The 25,953-nt window shown below is 48.3% G+C and overlaps 1 protein-coding gene across 3 annotated transcripts; it reads left to right on the top strand.

Moving 5' to 3' along the window:
- The first annotated feature begins 569 nt into the window (after positions 1-569).
- On the top strand, positions 570-21,043 carry PHC1 (polyhomeotic homolog 1). 3 transcript variants are annotated; one of them, XM_084638880.1, is made up of 15 exons: positions 570-765; positions 5,665-5,824; positions 6,560-6,670; positions 8,044-8,121; positions 9,052-9,201; positions 10,248-10,403; positions 11,698-12,196; positions 12,600-13,366; positions 14,520-14,667; positions 14,906-15,114; positions 15,845-15,959; positions 16,570-16,678; positions 17,438-17,588; positions 18,170-18,401; positions 18,826-21,043. In XM_084638880.1, exons 2-15 carry the CDS (start codon positions 5,711-5,713, stop codon positions 18,978-18,980), a joined length of 2,994 nt encoding a protein of 997 aa, XP_084495006.1. In that variant the 5' UTR covers positions 570-765; positions 5,665-5,710; the 3' UTR covers positions 18,981-21,043. The 3 variants fall into 3 exon arrangements, with proteins under 3 accessions (XP_084495006.1, XP_084495005.1, XP_084495007.1); XM_084638879.1 differs by lacking the exon at positions 570-765 and adding an exon at positions 822-1,260; XM_084638881.1 differs by lacking the exons at positions 570-765; positions 10,248-10,403 and adding an exon at positions 822-1,260.
- The last annotated feature ends 4,910 nt before the right edge of the window (positions 21,044-25,953 follow it).

Genomic DNA, 25,953 nt, shown 5'->3' with positions numbered 1-25,953 from the left:
CTCCCAGCCTGGGTCAACACACTCCAAGGTGCAGGGCTCCGGCTCACGCTCTCACAGTAGCTGTGTAGCCGGCGCTTTGAAGCTGTGGCTCGGGCTGGGACAAATACCCAGTTTTGCCCAAAGAGTCGGGCTGCCCCGGGCTGGGTTTAAAAAGGGGACTGACTGTCTTGGCCAAAAGGGGGGCGTAATGGGGGGCGGGGTGTGTCGGAGTCAATTTTTCAAGGCGTGGGGTTGCCAATACTGGGTCGGGGGGGGCAGCCCATTGTGTGTGTGTCGGGGAGGGCCATTGAGCCCAGTTCATAGCCGGCCGCTCCAACCAACCACTCTGTCCACTCCAGACCACAGCAGTCTGTCCACCCAGCCCCGCCCCGCCCCCAGCCCTCCAGCCCCCCCCCCCGCCGGCCTCAGCCAGGGCTCTCGTTTCCATGGTAACAGCAAGCAGCCGGGCGCGAGGGTCACGTGTCCCGGAAGCGCCCCCTTGTGGCCGGAAGTGACGGCGCGAGGCACAGGCAGCCCCGGAGGCCCCAAAAAAAAAAAAAAAAAAAAAAAAGAGGGGGGGAGGGGGAAATAAAAATAAAAAAAGGGAAAACCCCCCCAAACGCAGGACGCGGCGCTGGCGGGGCCGCCCGGGCCCGAGCTGCGGCACCCCCGCCCGGCAGACGGGCCGCTGGGAGCCTTCCCCGGGGGCCGGCCGCGCGGGGCTCCGCCGCCGCCCCATGAGGAGTGCGGCGCCGCGCGGAGCGGGCCGCTGGGCGGGGATCAGAGGTAACAGCCCCCCGCGGTGCCTGCCGGGCCGGGCCCCCCGCGCCTCCGGCTCTGCTGCGCCCGCCCCCTCCCCGCTTTGTGCCTCCGGCCCCCGGAGGCCCCCGACTCCTCCGAGGCCCCGGCCCCGACAGCCTCGGGCAGAGAGGCGGCGTGGGGCCGGCGGCGGGGATTTGCCTCCCGGGAGCCGGCCTGTCCCTCTTCCCCCGGCCCGCGGGGGCTCAGGCGTCCCGCTGTGTCCGCTCTCCGCCCTTGCCAGGGGAGGGCCCCACCCCGCTGCCCGGCTGTTTTCTGCCCGGCGTTGAGGTTGCGTTAAAAACAAGGGTTCACCCCCAGCCCTCCAGGACGGCCCGGAATCGCCCCCTCGCTTAGTTTCCCGGAGACGGAAGCAGTTTGGCCCTTGCCCCCATGCAGAGCCCAGCTGCGGTCATTGGGGCTGTGCCCAGGGTTAATGGGCTCACCGGTCCAGTTGCAGACTCAGTCCTGCAAACACACAAGGTGGGTAACTTCGCTCATGGGAGCGGTCCCCGCACATAAAGTGACAGAGAGACACAGGTAAGCTCTGGAACCGGCTTCCAAGGGCGGTGATAGAACCTCCGTCCTGGGCAGTTGGTAAGACCAGGTCGGACAAACACCGGCCAGGCATGGTCTAGGTTTACTTGGTCCTGCCCCACTGCAGGGGCTGAACTAGATGATCTCTCAAGGTCCCTTCAAACCCTTCATTTCTGTGATTCTGTGTGTCACTGTTTGCAGGATTGGGCCCTAATTTGACCCGGCGGGTTAAACTTTTCTGTAAATGGCATACATAAATAAACAAACTCCATTGAAATTCTCTGGCAGAGGAAAAAAGTAACAAAACAGTAAAGGTGAAAAATAAATGAGCTCTTCAAAACTGATAACGTTTTAATTAATTCGGGTGTTAGTGTGGCAAGTAAAGATATTAGGATTCAAATATATATGTATACCTTGAAGTCAATAAGAGTTGTGCATGTGATGATCTACAGGATCTGGGTTGTTGATTTTTTTTTAACCCAACAGTTAAAATTTCCAGTACGGGCTGCTTATGGCAGCCTCTTGTCTGCCATGGGCCAAGTATGATCTTTACCTGTTGCTGTCCATTGCCTCTGATCGCACTCTAATGTTTTAGCTTTACTCTCCTTCTCTTAGGTAACACCAGATTCTAGTGTAAGTTTTGTTCCTGAATTGATTACTTTTGATTTTAAATATTTGTGTAACCTTATTTTTCTTCTCCACTCTCTGCCTCCAGCATACTGCAATTAATTTCCCCTCACCTTAACTGCCTCTTTCTCTGCTTTGGGACTGTACTGGATTGTTCTCTCTGGGTGGGTGTGGGAATGCACGGGTAGAATCAGACCTATTTAATGGTTTGTCAGAGACCTCAGATGGCTGATAATTAATGAAGATTCTCCTTTAGTTGACATGGTCCCATGCTTTTAGAGCAGTTCTATCCCTGCTGTTGCTATGATGCTCTGGATGGTCATGATGTGCAACATAGTGACATCCATGACATCCTAGGTGATCACAGACTTGTGTCAAACATATATTGTATGGCAAAACTCCTATTGACTTCAGTGGGAGCAGGATTGGGCCCTGTGGGATAAATTCAGACCTAGTATAAGCAGGTCAATTGCTGAGTAAGAACTGAAGGGTTTGGCCGGTAGAATTCAGAGATGCAAATGATCCATGAGACTAAATTATGTGCATTTTCCCACTCTGTCCATGTGGAATTATTCCCTACAATATGCAAGCAGTGAAGTAAAACTATAGGTTTTGTTGTTCAGTAGGCCCTCTCCTGCATGCTAACAGTTCTCTGTGCTCCCACGTTATCTGCCTCTCAGACCCACCGCACAGTGATCCTTGCTCCTCAGTTTTGTGCTCTCCACAGGATTTGACTGGTGAGGCTCTGTCTGCTCTGCATAGATTTTCAAAAGTGACGATTTGCTTATATGGCCCAGTACTCTAAACCAAAAATATTTCTTGCCTGATGTAATGAGCAACCAGAAGTTGGTCCAATAAAAGATGTTACCTCACCCACCTTGTCTCTCTAATATCCTGGGACCAACATGGCCACAACAACACTGCGTACAACATTGGCTAGAGAGAGAGACTTTTATGGAGCTCCCTCATCTCTGGCTGTGTCCCCTACTATCTGATTGTCATATGTGTTTCAATCACTAGAATGCTGCAGTTCTTCAGAAAGAGCTGCGCAGGTCACAGTATACGAACCACTGGTCTGGGCAACTAAATACATCACTGATGGATCTGGGATTGGTTGAATTAAATCAATGCTATTTAAATCACAGTGTTTAATCGTGATTTAAATCAGCAAGCTGGAAACTTTTATTTAAATAATTGATTTTTAATTTTGTTTTGAACTTGTACTTTCTAATTATTTTCCTAAAGAAAAGTTGATTCTCATTGGTTGGTAACCATTAAAACATGTTGATTTTTCAGTTAATTATAGCCTTTACACTTAATTTGCTATGCTTTGTTAACCAGGAGGAGACTATATCTAGACACATTTATTTAAGCTAATTTATAGCTTAAAATACACTTATTAAGATTCTTAATTTTTACCATTTTTATTATTAGACAATCATGAGTGGTGCTTTTATTTACTAGATTATTAATTTTTTTACTCATAATTTGTGTCGAGCTCTTTTTAGGTGGAAATTGAAATTCAGTTAAAGCACACAAAATCAGCATTTTAAAATTGTTTTTGTTTTATCTAACTAACAATCTTAAATGTGTTAGATACATAAAATCAAAAGTTGATCAAAACATGTTTTCCATTAAAAACTCATTATTAAATAAAGTACATACTATATTCTGACCACGACTAAAGCTCGTAGGTGCTATGATAAATCAAAGAAATAAATTGGTAGTGAACTGAACTGATTGTTTCTGGTCAGAATATTCTTCAAGATTTTACAACTAGCAGATCTCATTCTCTCACACCAAGTTTAAATTCATATTCGTATTTTATTTATAAATTGGAAGAGGAAAACCAAGCTTTTCTGCTTTTTCAACTCCTAATCAGTTTCTTAACTTTCAGTGAACTAGTCATTGAACTGAACTAGTTGAATCAAAAGTATAACTGGGTTAAAAAAAGAATTAGAAGAAGTTCATGGGGCATAGGTCCATCAATGGTTATTAGCTGGGACTGGCCAATGGGATGGATCATTTGATAAATTGCCCTGTTCTGTTCACTCACTTGAAGCATGAGGCACTGGCCACAGTCAGAAAACAGGCTATTGGTCTGAATGGACCATTGGTCTGATCCAGTATGGCCATATCTTATGTTCTCATGAATAAACTGAAAGGAAGAAAATACTCTCTCTTTACATTCAGAAAAGGCTACTGCTGTCAAAATCCGGTTTACAGTTCAACAAACTCTTGTTCCAGGTGTTTAGCCAGTGACTTCCACCAGTTATAGTGGTTGGATTTCTTTAAAACTTCATCAGCAAATGTGTACTACTAACAATTTAAAAAATTAAAAATAATATTAATTTATTGTAGTATGTTTAGGCCTTAACATAAATTGTCATAATTTCAGATTTAATTTTAAATAGGTTTATTTTTTAAAAGAAAATGTATTTACTTAAAATGTTTAAAAATCATCACTTTTTGTGTCCTCCCTGGATGGATCTTAAGTGACTGCTACATGTATTGTGATAGATAATACCCTGTGATTATACACTTTGGATTGGGTAGGGGCACTAGACCACAGACTAGGAAGGTGTGGGGAGATGGTTCAGGACTGGCATAATTCCTCAGCCTCTCTGGTTTCCTTCAGACATGCAGAGCCCCCATCACAAAATCTCCTCCCATTACCCAGTCAACCCCTATCTCCTGCTGCTGGAAGCCCTCTATGATCACTCAGGCACATCTTCCCCTTTTGTGAGAAACCCTTCTTGATCCCCTGGATGAGGGCTTTCCATTTCATCTGCCTCCCTGTTGATGGAAACCCTCTCCAATTCTTCCCATCCCCCATATTAGCATGACCTATCTTTCTGCTGTTGGAAAATCTCTCTGACCCTCAGAAGACCTCCCTTAGAAACCTTTCCTGATCCCTCTGACATGCATTCTCCATGTCACCCATTTCACTTCCTGCTGGTAATCCCTTACCACTCCATGTTCCTGACCCGATTCCCCCTGGCTGTGCATTCTCCACACAACTTTTCACCCCCACTGGCAGGTCCCAATCTAACAGTTAAATCAGAAACGATCAGGGGTTACAGCCCAGCCACAAGTGTATGTCTGTGAGCAAGAAGAAAGAGCCAACCTGAGTGGGGGACCAAGCCAAGAAGGGAAGGGTTGCATTTGGGTGTTTTCGCAGCGGGATAATGGAACTGGGAAGAAGAATCAGCTGGGAAGGGAAGACCGGTTACTAGGAGCACAATATTCTTTTCCTCAGTTCACTTATGTTTGAATGGAGATGAGGGGGTCAGGTAATTGAATAACTGAATAATATACAACTGGTATTTTCCTGCCTTTATAGGAGTTTAGAGCTTGCTATGTAACTGCCTATTACAGCAGCAGCATGGCCATAAATTGTGGAAATTTGTTCATTTCACTTAAACTAATCGTGATAATAAATGACAGTTGTGTTTAAACTGAACTGTGGGCCTAACCTCTGGGTAAATTGAGACTCTTTTCTCTCAGTGCTGCAAGGCAGAATTGAGGGGCATCAACAGAGCTGAGTGGGGTCCCAGTACTGGAATAGCAGGGGGGCTGAAGGACAGGACTGAAGGGCACTGGCAGAGCTGTGTGGGGAACTCAAGACTGGCATATTTAAGTTAAAAAGCCATCCGTGATGCAATGAAATACTAGTTTGGTTCTTTTGTTAGTGTGACGTGGTTTCTAATTCTCTCCATTTAGGTCTTGAATCAGTCTCCTCTGTTTGAGATCCCTGGGACCTGTCACCATGGAGACTGAAAGCGAGCAGAACTCCAACTCCACCAATGGGAGTTCAGGCTCTGGAGGAAGCACTCGCCCTCAGATATCTCAGATGTCTCTGTATGAGCGACAGGCAGTGCAGGTGAGGAGCTAGCTGTGTTCTGAGTTGGATGGGTGAACAAGAGGGTGTAGTGAGAAGGGTCTTCTACATCCTTCACTTTGTATGCCCATTCACCTGGAGTGGGAGTGTGATCAGAGGGTTGGCATGTTTCAGACTTGGGCAGATAAGGGTTGCCAAGCCTGGCCAGACACTTAGTCCATGTAGTCCAGTATCCTGCTTCCATTTTTACTGGAGCAGCCATTGTTTCATTTTTAGTACAGCGTGCAGCCTCTTATTCTATTGAATCACATTATTGCACAACTCTAATCTCGGAGCAGGCCATTGGTTCGTTTAGTTCAGTGTCCCAGCTCCTTTGGCTGTATTAGAACAGCCATTGGTCTTTTGTGTCTGGTACTCTGCCAGCACTGGGTCAGAGCACTTGTCCACCTAGTTTAGCATGCAAACTTCCAACTTCCTGGAGTTTATTAGGTCTAGTATATGAACTGGAGTACATCTGAAGTCCATTGAATCATGTATCTCCCTTTGGCTGTACCAGCTCAGGCCACTGATCCACCTACTCTGGTGTCCTGCATCCTGCTCACATAGCAAATACTGTGGCTGATGGCCCCACTACATCCTGGGAACTTTGGATGATATTTTTTTCCTTGTAGCAGTTCTTTAGATCATTATGCCTCGCTCTTACTGCACCCCATGGGCACATGGTGTGTGGTGGCATCTGTTTTTTTTTTTCAGAGTTGTTTTCTTCTCTTTCTCCAGGCCCTTCAGGCATTGCAGAGACAGCCCAATGCAGCCCAGTACTTCCATCAGTTCATGCTCCAGCAGCAGCTCAACAGTGCCCAGCTCCACAGTCTGGCAGCTGTCCAGCAGGTGAGTTGTCATGGGACAGAAGGAAGGAATCTTCTGATACTTAGATAGTAAACCTTTGGGAGCCGGGGCTGTCTTTTTGTTCTATTTGTACAACACCTAGCATGCTGGGGTCCTGCTCCATGACTATAGCATCTAGGCATGACCGTAATAAAAATAATTATAAACTGGGGGCTTTGTGGAGAGATGGAATTAATTTTCAAGTAAAGAAGAGAGCTTGGATAGGTCCTCCAGGTCTCCATTGGGAACATATTGCTGGGAGTCACCTCACCAGCCCCTCATCCCCTTTAAATATGAAATAGATTATAATGGAGACAATGGATGCAGGTACATTCTGAAATGTGCTCAGGATGGGCAGTGACTTGCTGTTTTTTCTGAGCATATAGGTAGCCCTTTCAATGTGAAATTTCAGAGTCAGGTTTTCTGCCCTTTGTATTTTCTCTGTAATTTTTGCTTGGTTTCTTTTCAAACTTTGTTAATAGGAAGTGTTAGTAATCTGTCTCTGGCTAAAATTAGTCCATAACAATCCAACTTTTCTGTTGACTGATACCTTTTAAAAACCACTGTCTGTCTACACACAGGTTAGTAGTGAGATGTATCTTGAGACGATCTGGTGCAACAGGGAATATATTCTTTTTTTTTATGGAGGTTTATTTGTTTTGCTGTTGGACACACAATGTTCTCCATTGGCAGGTACATCTTTCAGTCAGATTGATCCTACATTGCAAATGATTTTGTGTGTGGTGGCTGACAGACTGTTGCACTTACTGGCAGATAAATTCTTCCTCAGCTGTGGCACGTCTATGGGAATCCCTGTTTCCTACCCTCGACATAGTGGGGAGGAGTACCTGGGAAGTGGATACACACAAATCTTAGTTGTGCAACAGTTCAGGTTGCTGTCCACAAAACAAATTCAACCCAAAACCACAAAGGTAAAGAAATGAGAAGTGCATCACCTAATAGTACATTCCCTCTTTTCCTCTATCCCCAGACACACAATTTACCAGTATCACAATGCCATACGCCACAGAACCCACACACCACAACCTGAACTCTACCCTCCATAGAAGCCAATCTCCCCATCTGCAACATAATGAACTACAACACCGAACATCCATAGCTAATACTGGTGGGGAGAACAGGGTGCAGTCGGAAGAGTGGGTTGAGGGGATAGAGTTCAGGTCGCAGTGTGTGGTATGTGGTGCTCCAGTTCCCTGGGGTTGGGGAAGGAGTTGTCATAGTACAGAAGGGAGGGAATCTGCTGATACTTAGATTGTAAGTGTTGGGACTGGGAATTCTTTTTTGGCTAAATGTTCGAATTGGATTAAAAGGTTCACTGCAGTTGCTCATTCTCTCCCTCTATCCCTTTCTTACAGGCTACAATTGCAGCCAGCAGGCAGGCAAGCTCCCCCAACACCAGCACCCCACAGCAGACCACCACCACCCAGGCCTCAGTAAGTAACTGTCCTCTTCCCTACATGCATCCCCTCTTCCCTTCAGAACTCAGTCAGCCAGCAGCACACAACCACTGGGGATGCCAGGAAGCCACAGGTTATGGCAGGAAACTGTCAGCAGTAAGCGTTTGGGGCACTCATCATTATGTGGGGGTTACAGAATTGGGAGAGGGGTAGACCCCTTGGTAGTGGAGGTATCCACAGCTGGAAAGGTAAAACTGATCTCTTGTGATTGGGAGAATGGGGATAAAGTCTGTTAGGGTGAGGAAGGGATCATGGCTCATGGGTGGAGAGAAGAGGAGTGATGAGCAGTAGGCAGCTGGATGAGTCCTGCTGGGGAGTAGGGGAGAGTGCTGTTTGGGAGGAGGTCAGGAACTTGTGTGGGATTGAAGAATCAGGGTTAATTGGAGGGGGAGAGAGAGAAATGGGGTGGCCAGCAGAAGGCTGGGGGAAACTAGTCAGAGGCTGGCAGTGTCTGGAGAAAGGCCCCCATTCCTTCATTAGGCTTTAGATCCTATTAGTAGCAGTGTTTGTGTCCATCATTACGAGTTTGATGGTAACTGGATGATGTGCAGTGTGTAAGTGGGTTAGTGTCCCAACGCTGTGGCTGACTTCGGATTCCAGAGCCTCTTGGAACAAGGGCTCCTACCGTGAGCTGCTGAGGCTATACTGCGATGGGGACCAGAAACAATTGCTTGCCCCACCCAAGGTATTGCTGCTGGAAAGGGAGGGGATAATGGTGCCAAAAGTCAGTCTCTGTCATTCTCTCCCTGATCTGTCTAGTTCTGTTTTTTGGAAACAGGGAAAGGCTGGGCCTTAAAATGCCAGTTCCTGCTGTTCCCCCTGCGTGTGTAGAGGGAAGGGGGCTGGGCCTCATCTCTTTTATCCCCATCTCTTCCTGTGTGATTTGGGGCTTTTCTCTGTTTTAAGATCAATCTGGCCACTACATCGGCCGCCCAGCTAATCAGCCGCTCACAGAGCGTGAGCTCTCCCAGCGCCACCACACTTACTCAGTCTGTGCTCCTGGGGAACACCACCTCGCCGCCTCTCAATCAATCACAGGCCCAGATGTATCTCCGGGTAAGAGACATGTGCACACAACATGCCCACACCTGCCTTTTGCTCAGTCCAGTGCTCTGTCATATGGCCACCAGAATAAATCCCTGACTCTGGACCCAGTCTCAGGCTCTGATATAGCAGGACAGGGAATGGGTTTGATATATTTTAAGCTTTAGGTTGGAAGGCCCTAGTTTCTGGAACTACCACAGGTTTGATTCTGAGCAGAGTTGACTCAGCGTTCCAAGGTAGATGTACTGAGTTCAGTATGCTCTACTGTGTAGGGAGTGCTAGTGGATGAAACCTTTAGGAACCAAGCTGTCTGTGCTTTGCATGGATGTTGAAGATCCCATGGCACTTCTCATTAGAGTAGGGTACATATATGAAACATAGATCCCCTCCTCTCAGCAAATCTCAGGTTCAGATATATAGATCACAAAAATAAATTTCTTCCACTCTACCAATTCTGGAACAAATATTTATCTGACAAATTAATCTCTTCAGCCACTGCCCGGCTCAGGTTCATAATTCAGAATTAATGTCTTCCTCTCTTTCAATTCTGGGTGCAGAGATGGGTCTGAAAAAATGTCCTCTAAACCAGTCCTGGGTGAGGCTATACATCAAAAATTAAACCCCCTTTTAGGAACTCTGGGGTTCAGTTATAATAATAATTCTCCCTACTCTCCACCAGTGATGGACTCAGGTTATAATTCTCTTCTTTTCAATCACTCCTGGATGTACATCTCAAATAGATATCTGCCTCTCAACCAGTCCTAGACATACATGTGAAAATGAAATTCTGGTCTCTTAGCCAATCCTGGACAGCCCTTTGGTAAGCAGTCCAGCTGTGCGTGTGATGGAAGAGAGCTCCATAAGGAAGCAGTTTCTGGTTCCCAGGTTCCAAGGGCTGCAGTCTGGATCACAGGGTTGGGAGGGTGGGTGATTTTGCAGTGTGTGACACCCCAGCCCAGTGTTGCTTTGTAATTTGTTTGCTTGTGGTTCGCTTTCTTTCTTTCTCTCTCTCCCCCTCCACTCCTTCCTCCTCCACATCACCCAACCCACCCCCACAGCCGCAGCTGGGGAACCTGTTGCAGGTGAACCGGACCTTGGGCCGCAATGTGCCTCTTACTTCCCAGCTCATCCTGATGCCTAACGGGGCCGTGGCTGCTGTCCAGCAGGAGGTGCCACCCGCTCAGTCTCCCGGGGTCCACACAGACACAGACCAGGTCAGTGATGCCCCCCTCCTGGGGTTCGCACTCCCAACCCTTCCCCCACACGCACACTCACCCCACTCTCGGATCTCTGTCTCCAGTTCAAGCTCTCCCTTTGTAGAAGGCTAACTCTGCTCTGCCTGCCTTTCTGTATCCTTGGGCCCCCTGTGGACAGTGGGGTCTGCAGGCTCCATTCTCTCTTCAGTGTGTTATTGTGCTGACTTGTCACTTCCAGAGAGCAGGTTCATTTCCTGCCTAGTTTTCTGGGTGACCCACTAGTTAGGTCATTTCCATCTTCATGACTGTTTGTTTGGTTACGTTGAGTGAAACAAATTGGTGGATTCATAGTCCAGTTCCTAGTGAGGCAGGTGCTCCACAAGAAAGAGCCCTTGCCAGTATTAATACTGATTGGTCCTGTTCCCTGGCCATCTTAAAGAGGCCAAGGATTGACTAGGCCACAGAGGCTGGGCTTTCCCTTAAAAGGTTTCCTTCAGGTCAAGCAGCATGGATGCTCCCCACCAGTTGTCTTGCCCCATCCGACCATTCTGGGTATTTCCAGAGGCCTTTTTTTGATCCCCTGAGCTCCTGCCCCACTGCAGCTGCTTCACATCTGTCTTGTCTGCTGTTTCTTTGGAGTAAAGCCAACCGCGATCACACTTGCAGATAACATTGCAATTGGAGGGGGAGTGAGCATAAAGGATGGCAGCACCAAAGTGCAAAGAGAACTGGAGAGCTCAGAGTGGGCTGCAAACAATGAGAGGAGATTTGGGCCTCCTGGGTGGAGTGCCCTGTGCCCAGGGAAAGGAGATAGGCAGCCCAAAAGTAAAAAGAGATTTACTGAGCTGGAAAGGGGATCCCAAGGTGCTATAGACAATGCTGAGGTGAATCCCAACAGCTCGAAGGCCAGGCAGACGCATACAGAGGCCGTCCCATGCTGCTCATGCAGTCTGTGCTGTTAGAACCTGCTATTCTGAGAGAATGGTGCTATTTCAAGTTCCCTTCAGAAAGTGCCATGAAATCTTTAACTTCCACCAGAGCTGGGGCAGAAGGGTGTTCAGGTTAATGTCTTCTACGAAGAGATGACCCCTCTAATAGTGTAGCACTTTCAGTATTTCTCTGAAGTATGGGCCAAATCTGAGTGCAAGAGGCTAGAGCCCATGGACTGACTGACTGACTTTGCCAGTGGAGCCAAAATGGACTTTTTATGGTGTTTCCAGGCTCCCTGCCTCTCTCTGTCAAACTACAGGGAAATACATGAGCATCATTGTAACCTAAACAAATGGGTTGTTTTGTATGTGTGTGTTTCTAGGTGCAGAACTTGGCTGTGAGGAGCCAGCAGACCTCAGTCGTTAATGCCCAGCTGCAGAGCTCTGCTCAGAAAGCAGCCCTTCCAGGAAACTCCCAGGCTTCGGGCCTATCACAGGCCACAAATGCCAGCCAGACCTTGGCAGTGGCTCAGGCCTCTTCTGGCAACACAGGCCAGTCCCTGAATCTGAGCCAAGGGGCAACAGGCAGTAATGGTGTCTCTGGGGGCGTGGTGGCAGGTGGTGGGAGCCAGGCCACCACAGGGGTGGGCCAGGCAGCCTCGTCTGGCCTTGGGGGCAGCTGCCAGAGGAAAGGCACTGGGGTGGTGCAGCCGTTACCAGTAGCAGCTGCCCAGGCAGTGACAGTGAGCCAGGGGAGCCAGACAGAGACAGAGAATGCAGCGGCAACAAAGAAGTCTGAAGCAGACGGTGGGCAGCAAACCGTTGGCATGAACCTGACTAGGACAGCTACGCCAGCGCCCAGCCAGACCTTGATCAGTTCAGGTAGGTGATGATCCAGCCTTTACCTCCGCTTCCTCCGTTTCCCCCTTGCTCTTGCTGTTTAGCTCCCTAACTCAGCTCTGTGACCAGGGCTGACCCTTGAAAGTCCAGCAGTGGGAACTTCCCACACATACCTCCCCTCCAGCATGCTCCCACCAAAGAGGTCCCTCCCCAGCCAGACTGAGAGAGGAAGTCTCTCTCAGCCTCTTTAGTCCTTGGCTTCTCTGCTGAAACTACCAAAAGTGGGGCTAGTTGTGGTGGTCACTTGTAGAGAGATGGGTTGGAACCAGTGCCCCAGAGGTGAAAGGGTCTGTATCCCACATTTCCCACTACCTTCATCTCCTGCTGCCCCTTTGTTGTTAATGCTGTGCACTCTCCTTTTCTTCTCCCCTTCTCTTGTCTCTAGCCACATACACACAGATCCAGCCCCACTCACTGATCCAGCAACAGCAGCAGATTCACCTGCAGAAGCAGGTGGTGATCCAGCAGCAGATTGCCATTCATCACCAGCAGCAGTTCCAGCACCGCCAGTCCCAGCTCCTCCACACCGCCACCCACCTCCAGCTGGCCCAGCAGCAGCAGCAGCAAGCTTCACCTCTGACCCAGCAGCAGCAGCAAGCTCCGCCTCCCCAGCAGCAGCCTTCGCCTCCACAAAATCAGCAGCAGGCTCAGACCCTTGTGGTCCAACCCATGCTGCAGTCACAGCCTCAGCCCATACAGCTCCAGCCAGACAGCCCCTGCCAGCCAGCCACCAAGTCACCTGTACCCATTCAGTCCAAGCCACCTTCAGCCCCCATCAAACCACCACAACTTGGGGCTGCCAAAGTGTCAGCAGCGCAGCAGCCCCCACCACACATCCCAGTGCAGGTGGTGGGGAGCCGGCAGCAGGGCTCAGCCCAAGCCCAGGCACTGGGTTTGGCTCAGATTACCCCTACGGCGTCGGCCCCCCGGGGTATGCCAGCAGTGGTCCAGCCCGTCTCCCAAGCCCATGCCACTTCCCCATCATCCCAAGCTCCTTCTGCCACAGCTTCCCCCCAGGAAGCCCCTCCCCTCACAACTGGAGTCAACTTGGCACAAGTTCAAGGCACGGCCCATGTGGTGAAGAGCACGGCCTCGTCCCCAGTCATGGCTCAGGTGCCTGCAGCATTCTACATGCAGCCTGTCCAATTACCCGTAAGTGATGCCAATGGGAAGGGGAATAGGATAGGGGTTCTTTACCTTCCCTTCTAGGGCACCAGTTTCAATCCAGCTGCATGCCAGTGAGATGAGATGGGGATGAAGCTTTTCCCCTCTAGGGCACTGATTCTAATCCAGCCGAGGAGTTAGTGACCAATAGTCATTCTCTCTGATATGGCGATTCAGTAGCCTTCATGAAATGAGTTGGAGCTTAGTCCTCCCCAAAACGGGGCAGGTATCTGTCACAGATAGCATTAACTGGCCTCCTTATTGTCAGTCTTGGCAGAGGGATCAGGGGCAGAATGAGCCACAGAGCCTGAGCTCCCCTCTTCCCACTAGATGTGGGCCTTTCCAGGTCAGAGACCCTTTGTTGTGTTGTATCAGCCTCTAAGATCAGGCCAGCTGTAGGCCTTTTAGGATCCCCTGGTGGCAGGGGACTTCCTATTTTCCAGTGGTCCCTCAAAGAAAGCAGTGGGGGTAGCTTTCGCTATCTTCATAAGGCTGCATGGGTCCCTGTCTCAGTGTTCACAGGGACTTCATTTGGGGATCTTGCTGTGCGCCCTACTGCAGCCCTGTTGATTTTCTGTGGGTTTCACCAGGGTAGCTAAAGGTGGAATTTGGCTCCGTTGTTTCTAAACTCTGCTGTCAAGACAGTGAGCTTCTGTGACAGCTCCCAGATTCTGCAGCTCTCTGTTCCCATCCAAGACCACCACCGTATCAATCCCTGCTCACTTGTGGGAGCAGACTGGCCAGTGACCAACCTATCTGGAAACTGGCAGATGGCTGCCATTCCACCTCCTTCTTATGGGGCCCATCACCACAGACTGGGGACATTGTGAGTCACTGTGTCATGGCGCTGCTAAATCAGTGTGGTTGACGTAGGAGGAGGAGATGTAGAGCACCAAGATGGTGATGGCGGCAATGGAGATGTCAGTGTTGTGATGTTGTTGTTCCCTAATAGGAATGCATGGCAGCCTAGATCCATGGTGGTGGGGAACATGAGGGATTGACCATGGGAAGGAACCAGGCTGGAGCTGGAGGGTTGAGGAGGTGCTGGCTATTTCCCTTCTGACCTTTCGTATGTGTTCTGCTTTTCCCTGCACTTTGGGTTCCACTTCTCCCCTTACACGTTCCTGGTCCTCCCACACAGGGAAAGCCCCAGACCTTGGCAGTGAAGCGCAAAGCAGAGTCTGAGGAGGAGAAGGAGGAGTTGCCCAGTGCCACTACACTCCTGCCCGCCAAGTCGTCTCCTGTGGCAGAGAGTCCCAAAACCATGGAGGAGAAGAGTGGCTTTGGAGGTGAGTGGGTAGAGAAGGGCTCTGATTGCTCGGTCTGTGGCCTGATGATGTAAAGCAGAGGGGCATGGTGATGGACAGGACACAGGCTAGATGGGCCAGTGATATGAAGTCGGATGGTGGACTGGATGGGCCAAAGGTGTGGACTGCTATAATATAGCTGGCAGGATGGACTAGATGGGCCAGTGGTCAGATCAGTTGTGGTGAGTCCTTTCTTCCTTATGAGCTTTTATTCTTCCAGAGAAATCTGAGCCTGTCCTCAGCACAACTCCAAATGTCCCCACAAGTGAAGCAGCGTCCGTCACCACCACATCTTCCCCTGCCCCTACCCTGGCAATGGTGTCACGACAGACTGGAGACTCCAAACCCCCACAGGCCATCGTCAAGCCCCAGATCCTAACGCACATCATCGAGGGCTTTGTCATCCAGGAAGGGGCAGAGCCATTCCCGGTAAGAGCCAGGGTCCACAGGGGAAGGAGTCAGAGCCGCCCTGGGGAGAAGCTGCTTTTTGTGGGACTGGTATTCTTCCATCACTGGAGAAGTTTCTTTCCCCACCCCTCTCTCCCCTGCCCCCCAGGTGCAGTGACAAAAGAGGGGAAGGGAGGGATTTGTGCTGTAATTACCAGGGAAAGAGGCAGAGGGATTAAAGGCAAGTAGATAAGTGGGAGGATGGAAGGCAAAGTTGGGCTGGCTGGTTTCTCCAAAGGTCTCTGACACAACGAATGGGACAGGGAATGTCAGCGGGTTCTTCTCTTTAGACTGACTCATAATACAGGGAAAAGGGGGCACTGCTGCTCGTAAAGAGCTGTAAATTTAAACCAGATAAGGGAAATACTGCTTCATGTGGTGTGTCACTGTCCTTTGGAACTCGCTGCTGCAGGATCATAGAATCATAGGACTGGAAGAGACCTCTAGAGGTCAGGATATTCAAGGCGAGTGGTTTAGCAAGATTAAAGATCAAGAAGAGCATCTACAGTGATGGTGCCAGGATACAAATAATCAGTATGTCTGGCTTCTGAGCAAGCACTGGACACCAGCTGGCTGGGTCAGGAAGGAATGACCACTATGTGGTTCAAGGTCTCCCCTTCTCAGTGAGCTCTGAGAAGGATTGGGGCTGGGATCCCTGCTGGGGGCAAGGAGCCTCACTCCCTGACTCAGTTCACTTCTCCACCCTTTGCAGGTTGGCTGCTCTCAGCTGCTGAAAGAGTCTGAGAAGCCACTCCAGGGAGGGGCTCCCTCCGGGCAGAGTGAGAACCAGTCCAGCAACTCCCCAGGAGGAGATAGTGCAACCCTGGGTGAGTCTCAGCTCCAGGGAGCCTAGCTTGTATCAGGAAAACAGCTTTTCGGCCTTCTCTTGTTTCCTCTTCCCATACTTCACAGTTGGTGGTGGGTGCTGCTCTCTCCTTTCTCGAGGGACTAGGAGCATGATGCTCAAACTCGGAGATCTAGGGTCTTCATTTCTTGGGTTTTGAGGGAGGGAGGGAGAGAAGAGTCCTTACACACTAACTAGAGATACTTGGGCAGTCTGGATCCTCTCTGCTGGAAGCCTGGAGGTTCCAATGCAGTGCAGAGCCAATAGGGAGGGGTGAATTGAGGGGATTCCTGCCTTTGTGTGGAGGATAGGGGTGTCCATGCGTGGCAAGAGGGGAGACTCTAAGAGGCATTAGGAGAGGAACGAACCTCTCTGTTTTGCTCATGTCTTTGTCCAATCCTTGTCGTCAATATCTCAGTCAGTGGGGTTTCCATCCCATCCCTCAGGGAGGCTCTTCCACAGCCTAATAGCTCAGTAGACTCTCCCAAGAGAAATGGCTGAGATTGCTGAGTGACTCTCTTGTTCCTGGTAGTAATTGGGGGCAGGGGGGTTGTGTGATTTTTCTTTGGTTGTAACAAAGGATCTCGCTCTAGAGCTGGACAAGAAGACAAACCTGCTGAAGTGCGAGTACTGTGGGAAATATGCCCCAGCCAATCAGTTCCGGGGCTCCAAGAGGTTTTGCTCCATGACCTGTGCTAAAAGGTAACACCAGGCTTTATCCCCCTCCTCTCTGACTATACTTCCCCCACAGCTGGATATGTTCCCTTCCCCAAGTTACATACAGTGCTCATTCCATCTGGACCTCCATGCAAGAACTACATTGGCCAAGTTGGGAGCTCTGTGTGCAGAGAGCCTGCTGGATTGGACCTATAACTTGGATAGTCACTGCTGAGCATCTGTCCACGATTAATCCTTCGGGGTGGTGGGTCAGGGTGTTGCACCTAAAATGCTCTTGACTCCCCCAGGAAGTGGGGTGAGGGAATTGTTCCTACACACTGAAAGAATTCTCTTCCCTCAGCAATGGTCAAGTCTACAGCTAGTTAGCAAAGGCCTGTTAATAACACTCTGCTGGCTTGTGTTAGCCCTATGGGGCCTGGAAGGCCCAGATCTGGAATGTGTGTTTGGGGGTGGGCCGTGAGGGGAGGGAAATGTGGGAAAATCACGCCAGGAGTTGCTGTCCTGAGAGGACACAACCCAGAACATCTTGCTTTCTCCCTCTGGAGGGAGGGGTCTGGTTGGTCCATCAGCTGCTGAGTTAGTGCAGGATTCTGTGGTCTGAAAATGTTGCTTGTGCTAAAGGTCAGCACTGCTTCCTTTCAGGAGGAGGGCTGGAAGAGGGGGGACAGACCTTGAAATCCGATGGCAAAGAGGAGTCAGTCACCTTCTGTCCCCATCTAGGGGAGGGAGTAGGAGATGAGCAGGACTGTTTCCTCACTGCTTGTCTGCTCTTCTTTGTCTCAGGTACAATGTGAGCTGCAGCCATCAGTTTCGGCTGCAGAGGAAGAAGATGAAGGAGTTCCAGGAAGCTAACTATGTCCGTGTGCGTCGGCGTGGACCGCGGCGCAGCAGCTCCGAGATCGCCCGAGCCAAGATCCAGGGCAAGCGCCATCGGGTGAGTACACAGCCCCATTTGCCCTTGTCCTGCCAGACCTCGAGCCTGGCACGATGGAGCATTACCTTACTGGAGGTGTTGTCTTTTGTACCCTGGACATACTCGGTCCCCATCACAGTACTATAGTTGTGTCTGCTGCTGGAACTGCTGGCCCCTCAAGCCCTGGATTTATTCCTTTGGTTGGGACTAAATCCAAAGTCCTGGCTACTTGTGGGGCTTACGCCAAGATCCGCTGGCACTTTGGCTAAGAATCGGGTGTTCTGTCCTAACTCATTCTGCCTCTCTAAGTCACTCCCTCCTCAGAGTTCGAGTACTTCTCTCCCATGACAGTGGTGTGATGTATGGCACTGCCTGTTTGAACAGTTGTTGCATTTCACCCCAGAAGTGGCTGCATTGGGATGAGTTATCCCTGCTTACACAGTGTGTGGAGAATGCACTGCAGAAGAGAAACTGCTACCAAGACCCACTGAGACTGCTCATTCTGTCCAGTTTCTCAGATTTCTCCAGGCTGCTCTTGATGTTAATAGGTTTCTTTTAACCATCTTCCTTTTTCTCCTCCCCCACTTCCCTGGTGCCTGTAGGGGCAGGAAGACTCCAGTCGAGGCTCCGACAACTCTAGCTATGATGAGGCTCTGTCCCCCACGTCCCCAGGGCCCTTGTCAGTGAGGGTTAGTCATGGAGAGCGAGACCTGACCAGCTCCAACATGGCCCCACCTACTCCAGACCTACATGGCATCAACCCAGACTTCCTGTCCAGCAACCCCAGCCGCTGGAGTGTAGAGGAGGTGTATGAGTTCATCGCATCCCTGCAAGGTGAGGCCAAGCTCTTGTCCTGTCCTGTCCCCTCCCCTACATGTGTGACCCAATAGAGCACGAAGGGCTAACAGCATGTCTGACAGCCAGGGGTGCAGGGTGCCCAGCATGGAAGCTTGGGATGTGGGGAGCTGGGTAATCCTTTCCTCATTCTTCTTGCTTCACTCCTGGGGCTTCTAATTGAAGCAGACTCTGAGGCAGTGCAGTCAGATCCTTTGTACTCCCCAGCCTACCAGGAGAGCAGGGGCCAGGGCAGATGAGTGGGGCAGATTCTTAGAAACACCCCTTCCCCCCCCCTTTCTTGCTCACCAGGATGGCCTGGGAGACTGGAAGCAGGAGTCCATTTTTAATGGAGTGGGAGTGTGTGAGTCAGAGACCTGTCTCACTTGGCCTTCTCTCTTGCCGCCCCCCGCCCCCCCGGCAGGCTGCCAGGAGATCGCAGAGGAGTTCCGCTCACAGGAGATTGATGGCCAGGCCCTGCTGCTGCTTAAGGAGGAGCACCTCATGAGCGCCATGAACATCAAGCTGGGACCTGCCCTCAAGATCTGCGCCAAGATCAACATCCTCAAGGAGACCTAACGGCCTTGGTGCCAGAGGTCTCCCTTTCCCCCAACCCCAGTGGAACCACCTGCCTCGGGAGCGTATGGCTGGGGGAATGGGACCATTTCCTATGATCTTGCATAACAAAGGAAAGAAAATGAGAAAGGAAGTTTTAAATGAGTGAAACTATCACTTGGCAGCCTGTGTCTTGGTCTCTTAACGGTGCTACAAGGGGGAGGAAAACTCCCACCTGGGGCCTTGAAACTTTTCTTCCCTTCATGAAGTGCATCTCGCTTTCTTTTAAATCCTTCCCCCCCATGGAGAACCAGAGAAAGTGAAACTCCTAGAAAGGGGGGAAAAAAGGACATCCTTCCACCTCAGAGGCTTCTGGAAGTAACCAGTTTTTTGCGGGGGAGGGGAAGGAAAGCTGAGCTGGCCCCTTCCTGCCACAGTGGGGCTGCTAGATCCTCAGTTATTTCTTTTGAATTTTTCACCATACCAGGATGTGATGCATGGAGTAGAACCTACCCAGTGCAGCTGCCTTGCTTATCTGTGGGGGAGGAAAGCTAGTGAATTCCAGATGTTAGGAGAGGTTGACAGGTAAGAATTAGCACTTAAAGTGCCACCTCCCATTCCACTTTCTTAAAGCCTCCTAGACTATGGTTCTGCGTTGGGTTTAATAGCCATCGTGGCATATGTACCAAACCCTGGAGGCCCAGGGCAAAAGCAGTTGCTTTGCTTTACTGTCTCCTTTAGCGGTGCGGCTTGAAGGCTGTAAATGTTGTAGTAGCTGCTCACTCCAGATTCACCCCCATTGGGCCAGTAGAAGGGGGTTTAATTAGAGCACTTCTGCCAAGGAGTTTGGAGAACAAGGGGGAGCATTCATTTTGGGAGCCCTGCAGCCTCAGGGGTTTGTCTCTCTCCCCAAGACTGGGACGTTACTTACGGATCCAAAGCAGGAGTTTGAGTGCTAAGGCTCCAACCTGTTCTATGGGACTTTTCATTTTAGTGTTCTCTTTCAGTTTGTATTATTTTGTATCTCTTCTCCACTCTCCTCAGGAGAGTGTACGGGACAAAGTTTCAAGGGGCAGGACTGTACCCATCTGCCTCGGGTCTCTTATTTTTGGTTGTAAAACAAATATTTCTTTTCCTCATAAAAAGAATGCTTCAAAAACTGCTTAATTCTGCATCTTAATGACATATGTAAACAGACCTGAGCAAAAACCTAAGCTTTTCTCCCCTTTTAATTCTACACTTACTGCCCTCCTCTACACAAAAAGTTGGTAGGCAAAATGCAATACTTTGCAAACTTGTTTGACAGCTTCAGAGGTTCCAGGCTCCACTAATGGATCAGGCAGAGCTCCAGTTAAGGAAGCTTCTGCTTAAAAACAAAACACACATCAAGGAAACTTCCAGAAAATGTGAGAGATAAGGATGAGACTTGGTTGCTAGAGTGCAGTAGGATGGGAGTTTCAAAAGTGTCCGACCCTGACCTAACTCTGCTCCTGGGCTGAATGCTTTTGGAAAACGCATCCCTAATGCTCAGCAGTGAGTAAATTCAACACTGGGATTCGTTCTGTGCCATGTGTCTCAGCCCCACCTGCTGTCTCTGCATAAGAGCTACTCGCATAAATAGTCCGATGAAATGTAAGTCTGCTCTGTATACATGAACAGCAATGGCATGGTGCTGCAGGAGGGCCATATTGAGAGAGTCCTCCCAGCCCCCCTCCATGCGTGATGCTAATAAGGTCTGCTAGGATATGGTTTTATTACCCATCTGATGGCTGTAGCTAAAAGGTGTTCTCTCTGATCACTAGCAGGCAATTGCATAGGTTACTGGAGGGCTGTTGGCCTGGCTGAAAGTAATGAAGCTACACCATAATTGAGTAGAAGGGCTGAGTCTTGCTCTTGTATATAGTAGTGATTTTGTGAGACTTTGGTCAAGGGTATGTATCAGAGTTGCATTAGAAAAGGGGACCGCAGTGAGGGAAGGTGTTTAGAGGAGGGAGGACAGGAATTGAGGGTCAGTGCAGGAACCTTAACTTGCTTACAGTGAAATACTGAGTTTGAATTTTATAATTAAAATTCTCACTTGTTTGGAAGGGAATTTCTGTAGGTTTTATTTACTTATTGAATACAGGCCTCAAGAAACCAGCACTTCTTGTGACCCATCTGACTAAAACACTGGATAACAAAGCACATGGCCCATATTTTGAATACTCAGAGGTTAAAAGCTGATCATAAACTCAGACTTTAAGGTCAGAAGGGACCTTCGATCATCTAGTCGGACCTGCACATTTCAGGCCCCAGAATCTCACCTACCCCCTCCTGTAATAGACTTATAACCTCTGGCTGAGTTACTGAAGTCCTCAAATCATGGTTTAAAGACTACACGTTAGAGAATCCACCATTTACCCTAGTTTAAATTTGCAAGTGACCCTTGCCCCATGCTGCAGAAGAAGGTGCCAATCTGACCTAGGTGAAAATTTCTTCCTGATGCCATATATGGCGAGTGGTTAGACCCTGAGCATGTGGGCAAGACTTGCCAGCCAGACAGCTGAGAGAGAATTCTCCATAGTAACTCAGAGCCTTCCTGAGCTAGTGTTCCATATCTGTGCTAGCAGTCACAGATTGACTACATGCCATTGTAGGCAGTCTCATCCTACCATCCCCTCATAAACTTATCAAGCTCAGTCTTGAACCAAGTTAGGTTTTTTGCCCCCACTGTTCCCCTTGGAAGGCTGAACTTCTCTGATGGTTAGAATCTTTCACCTAAATTCAAACCTAAACTTGTTGAAGGCCAGTTTATATCCATTTGTTTGTGTCCACATTGGCACTGAACTTAAATAATTCCTTTCCCTCCATGGCATTTTCTCTCTACAAATGCATCAGAGGTGCATCATATCTCCTCAACCTTCTTTTGGTTAGGCTAAACAAACAGCCAAAAGGTAACTTCTCCATTCCTCATATCATCCCTGTTGCCCTTCTCTGCACCTGTTCCAGTTTGAATTAATCTTTCTTAAACATGGGAGACCAGAATTGCACACAGTATTCCAGATGAGGTCTCACCAGTGCCTTGTATAATGCTACAAACACTTCCATGTCTCTACTGGAAATACCTTGCCTAATGTACCCTAAGACTGCATTAGCCTTTTTCACAGCCACATCACATTGGCAGCTCATAGTCATCCTGTGATCAACCAATACACCTTGGTCTTTCTCCTCCTCTGTCACTTCCAACTGATATGTCCCCAACTTATAGCAAAAATTCTTGTTAGCCCCTAGGTGTATGATTTTCTACTTTGCGCTATTAAATTTCATCCCATTTCTATTTCTCCAGCTTACAAGGTCATCCAGATCTTTTTGTATACTTTTCTGGTCCTCCTCCATATTGGTAATACCTCCCAACTTTGTGTCATCTGCAAATTTTATTACATTCCCACTTTTTAGTGCCAAGGTCAGTAATAAAAATAAGAGTGATCCCTGAGGAACTCCCTTAGTAACTTCCCTCCAGCCTGACAGTTCACCTTTCAGTATGACCACTTTAATCAGTTCCTTATCCACCTTTCAATTCTCATATTAATCTCCATTTTTTCCAATGTAATCATTTCCCATGTGAAACTGTATCAGATGCCTTATTGAAATCCAGGTAGATTAGATCTACTGCATTTCCTTTGTCTAAAAAAATCAGTTATCTCAAAGATCAGGTTGGTCTGGCATGATCTACCTTTTGTAAAATCATGTTGTATTTTATACTAATGACTGTTAAGCTCTATATCCTTAACTACTTTCTCTTTTGGAATTTGTTCCAAGACCTTGCATACAATTGAGGTCAAACTAACAGGCCTGTAGTTTCCCCAATCACTTTCCCCCCTCCTTTCTTAAAAATAGGAACTATATTAACAATTCTTCAGTCATAGGGCACAGCCCCTAAATTTACAGATTAAAAATCCTTGTTATTGGGCTTGCAAATTCATGTACCAGTTCCTTTAATATTCTTGGATGAAGATGATCTGGGCCCCCTGATAAATCCTATTAAACTGTTCGAGTTTGACTTCCACCTCGGATGTGGTAATTTCTATCCCTGTATCCTCATTCCTGTTAGTCACTGTGCTACCACCTCATAGCACTTCATTAAAAATTGAAACAAAGTATTTGTTTAGGTGTTGGGCCATGCCTAGATTATCTTTAATCTCCACCCCATCCTCAGTGTTTAGTGGTTCCACTTTCCTTGTTTTTTTTTTTTTATATGGCTATAGAAAGTTATACTACTGATTTTAATTCCATCTGCAAGGTCCAACTCTGCTTGGCTTTTGGCAGTTCTCACTTTATCTCTACACTTTCTGACCTCCAAGAGGTAACTTTCCTTGCTGATCCATCCCACCTTCCAATCCTTGTAGGGTTTCTGCTTCTTTTAATCATCTGTTTGATATCCTCGTGCATCCAGCTTGTCTGAAACCCTTCCCTATGAAGTTTTTCCTTTTGGGATGCAGGCTTCAGACAGTTTTGCAACTTTGACTTAAAATAATTCCAAGCCTCCTCCACCATTCAGATTCTTGTTGTCCAGTCCACTTCCCTAACTAATTCCCTTAAATTTTTTAAAGGTAGACCTTTTGATATCAAGGACCCTAGTTGCAGACCTATTTTTGTTTATCCTTCCGTTTAGTTTAAACTGAATTAGCTCATGATCATTCAAACCAAGCTTGTCCTCTACAACCAGTTCTTCGATGAGCTCCTCATTGCTTACCAACACCAAATCTAAAATGGCATCGCCTCTTGTTGGTTCAGCAACTATTTAGTAAATAAATTGGTCAGCTACCACATCCAGGAAAATCTGGGCCCTACTGTTATTAGTGTCACTTGTCCTCCAATCTATATCTGGGAAGTTAAAGTCTCCCATAATCACACAATTTCCAGTAGTATTTATTTCAATTAAAAACATTAGAGGTCTCTATCCATATCCAAATTAGATCCTGGTGAGCTGTAGCATACCCCAAGCACTATCCCAGGGGAACCTCTAATAGCTTTCTTCCCCAAAAGTGATTTTGGCCCAAGCGGACTGTCTTATCCGTTCCATCATTTCTAATTTCTTTGCAGTCTACCTCATCATTAATGTACAATGCTACTCCATCACCCTAGCCTTTATTTCGGTCTTTCCTGAACAGCACCTACCCTTCAATATCTGTACTCCAGTCACGACAGTTTTCCTTATAGTATCTGGTTTCACCACCAGCAGTTCTAGTTCCTCCATTTTGTTACCCAGGCTCCTTGCATTGGTGTACAAACATCTTAATTGTTGCTGCTTGGCTTCAGCCACATTCCTTGCCTGATTGGATACAGTCATACTGCCAGTATTGCTTATCTGACGGATATCTGCACTGTCCTTCTTAATGTCCATTCTTCTACCCACTGCTGTTCCTTTAGCCATTGCAGTATCCTTTCTTACTTGATTTTCCTCCCTCTCAATGTTAAAATCAGACATGGAGATCTCATGAGCATCTCTTGGACAGTCTCCCCTGAATTCCTAGTTTAAAGCTCTTTTAATCAGTTGTGCCAGCCTCTGTCCCAGAAGTCTATGTCCATCCCATGAGAATAGTCCTCTGTCCAAGGATGCCTTCCAGTGGTTAAAAGAAAAGGAGGACTTGTGGCACCTTAGAGACTAACCAATTTATTTGAGCATAAGCTTTCGTGAGCTACAGCTCACTTCATCGGATGCATACTGAGAAGTGAGCTGTAGCTCACGAAAGCTCATGCTCAAATAAATTGGTTAGTCTCTAAGGTGCCACAAGTACTCCTTTTCTTTTTGCGAATACAGACTAACACGGCTGTTACTCTGAAACCTTCCCATGGTTAAACATCCCAAAGCCTTCCTTATAGCACCACTGCCTGAGCCATCTGCTGATCATCATAATCTTGTCTTTCCTTCACTCTCCTCTGCTAGAGAGGGTCAGAATCCCACTGAAGATCACCTGAGCCTCAGTTTCCATAAGCATCTTTTCCAGCCTGGCATAGTCTCCCTTGATACATTTGTGTGAATCTAGCTGTATCATTTGTTCCCACATGAAAGACAATCAGTGGATTCTTTCCTGCTCCCATTAGGATCCTCCTCAAACTCAGGTCCACATCCTGAGTCTTAGCTCCTGGCAGACAGCATACCCTTTTGTTCTCCAGATCAGCTCTGATGACAGGTCTGTCTGTCCTTCTTAGTAGGGAGTAACCAATCATGTAGACCTGCCTTTTCCTGGTTTTGGTGCAATTCTCTGGCTTTCCTCCTGTTCTTTCTGGCTGCAAGTCCTCTTGTCTTTTATTCTCCCTTGCAATCTTCTGCGAGTCAACCTGTATCCTCCTGAGGCTCTGAGTATATCCATTGGCTCTTGCCCTCTTCTTATAGGACTAGCCACTCTTCTCTTCTTCCTTGCTCTCCCTCCTTCAGTTTCAGCCTGCTGTGCCCCTTCTTCATTTTCCAGCTCAGCAAACCTCTTCCTGAGCTCTATTTCTTCTTCACAAGTTGGTCTTTTCTTCTGCCTGGTTCCTATAGTTGCATGCTTCCACTGGCCACTTTTTTCACCCAGCAGTCTTGCCTCAGAGTTCTTCAGGCCAGCTTCTATGTGCAAGTCTTAACGTTTCCCTTCAGCCTCCTCTTGCCTTTGCTCCATCAGCTGCTCAAATCCTCTTCAAAACTCAGCCATATTTTTCACCTGCATCTCCAAACTTCAGATCTTCTCTTCCATCAGTTCTATAGCTGGCACTTTATACAAATGAAGCTCTTTTCAGGTACCTGCTCCAGGATTATGTACATCCCATAGCTTCCATATCCAGTCACCATCTTTGTCTCTTCCATTGCTTGAGTTACTACCACTGTGGCCTCTGTATCTGCCATAGCCTTCCTGTCAAGGAAAAAGGAAAAAAAAAAAAAAAAAACACCCTACACCCTCCCTCCCCTAAACTTCCACACAAACTCTCCCACTTACAGCTCTGTTTGCTGGCTTCTGTGCCAGTGGCTGACTGGTGT

This window comes from Lepidochelys olivacea (genome assembly GCF_965140295.1).
Source record: "Lepidochelys olivacea isolate rLepOli2 genome assembly, chromosome: 1".
In the NCBI taxonomy this organism is placed as follows: domain Eukaryota; kingdom Metazoa; phylum Chordata; order Testudines; family Cheloniidae; genus Lepidochelys; species Lepidochelys olivacea.
Note: the sequence above shows the minus strand (reverse complement) of the source record. Positions and strands in the feature narration are given on the sequence as shown.